This window comes from Eumetopias jubatus, unplaced genomic scaffold (assembly GCF_037043125.1).
Source record: "Eumetopias jubatus isolate StellerSeaLion01/CBP00866 unplaced genomic scaffold, mEumJub1_p1.0 scaffold_17, whole genome shotgun sequence".
Taxonomy (NCBI): Eukaryota; Metazoa; Chordata; class Mammalia; order Carnivora; family Otariidae; genus Eumetopias; species Eumetopias jubatus.
In genome coordinates this window covers 74068042-74074041 of record NW_028274823.1, presented here as the reverse complement: position 1 = coordinate 74074041, position 6000 = coordinate 74068042, and the positions used below count along the sequence as shown (strand labels likewise).

At 42.5% G+C, this 6000-nt stretch overlaps 1 protein-coding gene across 1 annotated transcript in view; it reads left to right on the top strand.

Moving 5' to 3' along the window:
• Positions 1–1168: 1168 nt before the first annotated feature.
• PCNX2 (pecanex 2) overlaps positions 1169–6000 on the top strand; it is a 295105-nt gene continuing 290273 nt past the window's right edge. Inside the window, exon 1 of the mRNA XM_028104596.2 lies at positions 1169–1321. Within this exon, the coding sequence (XP_027960397.2) occupies positions 1169–1321 (153 nt within the window). The remainder of the gene's footprint in view (positions 1322–6000) is intronic.

Genomic DNA, 6000 nt, shown 5'->3' with positions numbered 1-6000 from the left:
CTAACTCACACAGGGCTTCCTCTGCTCATTCCTAATCAAGACAAGTTCCTTTTTATCTCCTCCCTTTCCAAAACCTGTTCTCTGCAAGAATCTGAAACTCATTTACTTGGTTATCAATGACTAATGAGGGTTTCCTTTCCTCACTCTAAAGATGAGTTCCCATTTATCTCGTTCTTGTCCAAAACCCGCTTTCAGAAGAGAATTTGAAATTTATCTACTATAAGATAATATAAAAGCTTAAAGATTATTAGTTCCCTGATGTCTTCTAGTGGGTCTTCCTATCTAAACAGTATAGAAAGACTTAGGCTAACATTGTAAGTAGTCGATTGATGACTGGGATTATGTTCTTAAGCAAAATATAAAAAGACAAGTCGAACTGAGGCTCTTGAAATTATTCCAGGAAGGTGGTTATCTTCTTTATCTGTCAAGTTGGACAACAGAGGGGAAGAGGGGAAAAGGTCGGGGAGGTGAAAAGGTCAGTGCCAAAGGCCCAGGTAGGGCATAGGCTGACTATTGAACGTCTGAGGTCAGCGGTTAATTAAGGAGAATGAATCTGTGCAGGCCGTGTTCAGGGGGGAGAAATTACATTGAATGATGTGTGGCAGGATCTTGGTTACATAAATATTTTTGGTGCAGGAAGCAAAAGGGGAAAAGGGAAAAGAACGAATCTTGGTTTGTCTCTTCTGCATGAGAACATTTTTTATTTTTTCAGCCGTTCAGACCCCCTAATAAGAGGATGGGGAGGAAAAGAGGGGGCTGCGGACAGAGCCAAAGAAGAGAGGCTGGAGGGACTCAGAAATGCTTCCACCCCGCCCGCAGGCCTATAGAAGGGAGTCTGGGCGGGCGCTGGGCGGAGCCTGTGGAGCATCCTCTAAGCGGCCGCCTCTGAGCACCATGGGAAAATCCTTCCTCCCTCGGACATGGCGCCCACCTGCCCCGCGGCAGCAGCCGGGTCCGGCGCCGCGGTTCGCGGGTCCGGGCCGAAGAGCAGCTCGAGCTTCAGTCGCGGGGCGGAAGGAGGGGGAGGCGGCGGCGGCGGCGGCGGCGGCGGCGGCGGTGGCGGCGGCGGCGCCGCCCGGGGCCCTGGGTGTTAGAGCCGAGGGCGCCCGGGGACCCGCAGCGGCGGGCGGCGTGCAGCGGGGCGCGCCGGCCCCGGGGCGCCGCAGGCATGGTGTCCCAGGCGCTGCAGCTGCTCCGGCAGGGCGTGTGGGCCGCGCTTACCGGCGGCTGGTACCACGACCCGGAGCAGAGCGAGTTTACCAACAGTTGCCACCTCTACCTGTGGCTCTTCCTGCTTCTGCTGCCCTTGGCCCTGCACCTGGTGAGTGGGGAGGTTCGAGCCGGGGAGACGTGAGGATGGAGGGAAGACGGGAGAAAGCCACCAAAACCTGCGTGTCTGCCTCCTGGTGGAACGGCTTGGCAGTGATTCTTAAGGGGTGGGGTTAAGAAGTATAAACGTACATGTTATAAGACACATAAGTCATGGGGATGGGGTACAGCATGGGGAATGCAGTCAATAATACGGTATTAACTTTGTAAGGTGACAGACGGTAACTGGACTTGCCGTGACGACCATTTCGCATTGTATACAAATGTCGAATCACTATGTTACACACCACAAACGAATATCACGTTGTATGTCAGTTACACCTCAATTTAAAAGAAAAGAGGTGAAATGAAGAAGGTCTTCAGGAATTTGGGACAGAGGGAAAGGGGGCCAGGGACTCACTGGCAGGAAAAGTAGAAAGGACTTTGGGAGGTCTGGGACTCATTAAGAATTGATGCTGGCTGTTAGGATGAGTCAGACTCTGCTTGTCACTGTGGGATGTTGAACCTGTTTTGGAAGTGGAAAATCCTAGGCCTCCTGGCTGGTTAGCTGGGCATGATAGCCAAAATGCAAAATGAATTGTGAAAAGCAAACCTATTTCAGTTGTTGATCTTCTTGCCCCCTCCCTCTCTTCCTGTTTTGCTTTGAGAAGGCAGGTTCAATTATCAATTACTTAACTTCCAATTTCTACACCACTATGTAAAGAAATCTATAGAAAGATAGAATAATGGGAAAATCTAATGTAGTTTATGCCCAGTATTACAGTACCTAGTTGGGGCTTGACGCTTTAAGAGGGTTACCATAATTGAGTGCTTGCAGAACCACTACAGAGATGACCTTCTTGTGTAAATTAAATATACCTAATTGAAACAGTGATTAACCTTATTTGAGAAGCTGTAAAGGTAAGATGCTCCATGTCTTATTAAACGTTGTGTGTCAAGGCATCTAATTTTGATATGTCTCTTGAAGGACTTTATTCCTAAAATGTAATTTAATCATGTTCTCCCCACCGAAAATCTTCAGTAAGTTTGCACAGCTGATGGATTCCAAGTGTGACATTAGGGGCTGTCCATGATTTGGCTATTTACTCTTTCTGGCATTTTATCCAGAGGGTCAGAATTCTGGCTCTGAAATCAGGCTTAAATTTTGGGTCCACCTCTTACCAGTTCTGTGACCTTGGAGAAGTTACATACCTTATCTTATTTTTCGTTTTCTTAGCTGTAAAATGAGAAAAACAATGTTACCAGATGTACAGTGTTGTTTTGGGGCTTAAATGAGACACTTTTATCCATCTGTCTGGCTTGCCCCAGGATTGGACTCTCAGACTTGATTTAAATTTCTGTTTTGCTGCATAGTAGCTGTTTGGCCTGATTTTTGACCTATCTAAACCTTAGTTTTCTCAGCCTTAAAATGGATGTAATCATGATCATATCACAGGAAAAGTGAGTAAATTTTCATATAAAAGGTATGAAGATATAGCAGCTGATCCATAGATACCCTTCAATAAATGTAAGTTTCCTTCTTCTTCTATGACCTTGTTCATTATTTTTTCCTGGCCTATAGATCTTGATGTTTTTTCTTTGCCTAGAGGGGCAGCATAACTGAGTGATGAGGAACACAAAGTTGGTTCAGTCCTGGTTCTTCTGCTTACTAGTTATGTGAGCTTGAGCAAGCTTGAGCAAGCTTCAGCTTCCTGGTTTGTAAAGCAGGGATAATAGTACCTCCTTATAGGGCAAATATGAACGTTGATTGATTGAATGAATGAATGAATGGTTGATTGAATGAATGAATGAAAGTACTTCTCAGTACCTGGGACATAGTGACTGCTCAATATGAACTGGGCTTTTTTCTCCCCTTTTCTCATCATTCGCTTGCCAGAATCTCTCCATCCTTCTCTGTGTCAGCTTCCCTGATTTCCATTCAGCTAGAATTAATTTCTTTTCTCTCTTGCCCTTCTACCATTCTGTATTTACTGTTAGTACAATAGCACATTTTGAATTCTGCTTTGTGCTTAGTTGTTGGAACCTGTATTTTACCTCTACTCCTAGATCATGAGCTTTTTGAGGCCATGTGTTTTGATTTTGTTGATTCATCTTGGTTTTTCTTGTTGCATCTAGTGAAGTGCCCTGCATTTGGTTAACAGTGAGCTCATATATAATAAACTGGTGGAAATAAAATCAACCTGCCTCTCTTCCTGTTCCATCCAGCATTATATTTTCTACCTCACTATATATTTTGAGTATTTCTGATCATGAAAGCAATATATATTCTACTTCTAATCCCACTCCTCAACAACAACCACATTACCATTTAATGTATATTCCTACAGATTTTTTTTAGGCTTATGGGCTCATTTTTATGTAGCTCCTTTTGAGATTTGATGTATGCATGTGATCAGAACCCTTAATTTCTACCTAATTATGCTTTATTGAGTAGCTTGATTTCTAACTTTTATCTGTGAATTGGAAATTGTCCTTAGTTAAGTTTCTCTTTAATGCTATTTTAAAATAATTTTTGTCTAGATCTCAAGAGTTTAGAAAGTAAAAACCTGATACCTTAAATAATGCTACTCTTACATTGGATTTTTTTGGATCAAACCAGTTATGCCAGAATTTTTGTATTACAGAATAATTTTATGGGAGTGCATTTGTCATTATGGTACTTTTTAATATATCTTCCCAAAATGCAAGTTAGCCTTTTATTTCTCTGGTTGTCTGATCTCTGAAAGTGATTTTGGCAATAAAAGACCCTCCTTCTCCAGATGAGGGTTCTGTTCTCTAGGTCTTGATGTTTAAATATATTCTTCTGCACTTCAGTGCCTGCCTGCGATTGTTAACATCTTTTTCAGTTTGTTCCACTTAGAGGAACTTAGTCCAGAAAAGCCACCTAGCTGCTCACTGATAGCAAGGGCTTATTTGAAGTTCTGTTATTTAAGGGGCCCTGGACTTTTCTGGTTTTGGCACAATTTGAGTGTAAATATGTTTAATCAAGATAGTTCTACTATAGGGAAAATCCACCTTTTAATTTAATGGGGACTTTGAGTAGGTAAACTAAAACTTTATTATTACTGAGGCAAACTTATCTCTGAGCCCTAGAGTTTACTTAGGCCTGGTTGATAATGCGGAGAGTAGATTATTTATTAGCATTTATAAGCTATTTACATATTTTTGGGAAATGCTCAACTAAAAGCATTAGGACAATTTGGAAAGAGTTTTGATTTATTATCAGTGTGACTTTCTTTTGGACAAACTGAAAGATGCATTTGTCATTAGAGATACATAAACTTTCATTTATTACACATGTTCTTGTGCTAATTCTTTTGAGATAATGAATGGAAATTCATATGGAGTTTTAAAACAGTAATACCACAGGCATGATTCTGACCCTGTGTAAGTTCTGACAGCTCTAGGCTAGTGTCAAAGGCATCCCTGCTCTACCACCTGTCAATTACTTCACTTCTGCATGCCTCAGTTTTAGCATCTGTAAAATGGGGAGTATGTGTTTCATTTTAGAGATTTAGCAACTGAAATCCAGAGGGAGTGGGTTACTTGCCTAAGGTCATCTAGACAAGGGGGTAAAATCCGGAATTTTAGTCGAGGTCCTGTTGTAACTGAGTTCTTGGCCTTCGCACAACACTGTGCTGCTAGACTTGGTACACGTGAGAGCATTTGAATTCCCTGAAACAGTAGGTCCACATAAAGTGGCATTCTCATTATCCCAGTGGCAGTATTAGTAACCCAAGCAGACGAAGTGTTGAGTAGTGGAAAAAATGGGGTGGAACCTTGAATTCTTAAGACCCCTTGCAGGGCAAAATTATATTTGATTTTCACACAGAAAGCCTGTCTTTTATCTTATGACTCTAACTTTATGTTGCCTTTTATTTTCATTTCTTTTTTTTTAAGATTTTATTATTTATTTGACAGACAGAAGGGAGAGAGAGAGAGAGCACACAAGCAGTGGGGAGTGGGAGAGGGAGAAGCAGGCTTCCTGCAGAGCAGGGAGCCTGATGCGGGGCTCGATCCCAGGACCCTGGGATCATGACCTGAGCTGAAGGCAAACACTTAACCCACTAAGCCACCCAGGCGCCCCTCATTTTCTTTTATTTTAGCTACTCTTGCTCTGTTTCCAGTTCTGCTTTTTAATTTAGTGTTGGAGTCTTCCTTTGATAGGAACCACTTCATTTCCAGTCGCTGTAATGATCTCATGTGCCATTGTAGCACTAGACACAAAGTAAGCATTCTATGTCTGCTAGCTGGTATTGTTCCAACTGGTCAACCACTCTGCTATTATAGTCCGGAGCCAGTCCTCCATTCAGGTACATAATTATTTTTCCTTAGGTTTTATATTTCTTTGTACCCCTCCTTCCACTCCGACTTCTAACATCTAAAATGCCTTTGCATGAATTATGAAAAGATGGTGTGTTCAAAAAGTGATGCTTTCCTAGCTCAGGACTTGGGGACTAAACCTCAGTCACCATTTGACCCTATCAGCTGGAGGAAGTCTTTGTGCAAAACACAACCTGCACAACCTTACATGGCAGGCCTGGCTGGATCTGCTTGGTCATTGTCACTTTGTTACATATACTTGACATTGCTGCTCTTCCCAAAAAGTTACCTCTCATCCTGGTCAGTCCTAGTATTTATATTCAATTTCTCCGTAAAGGCTTTTTCTGC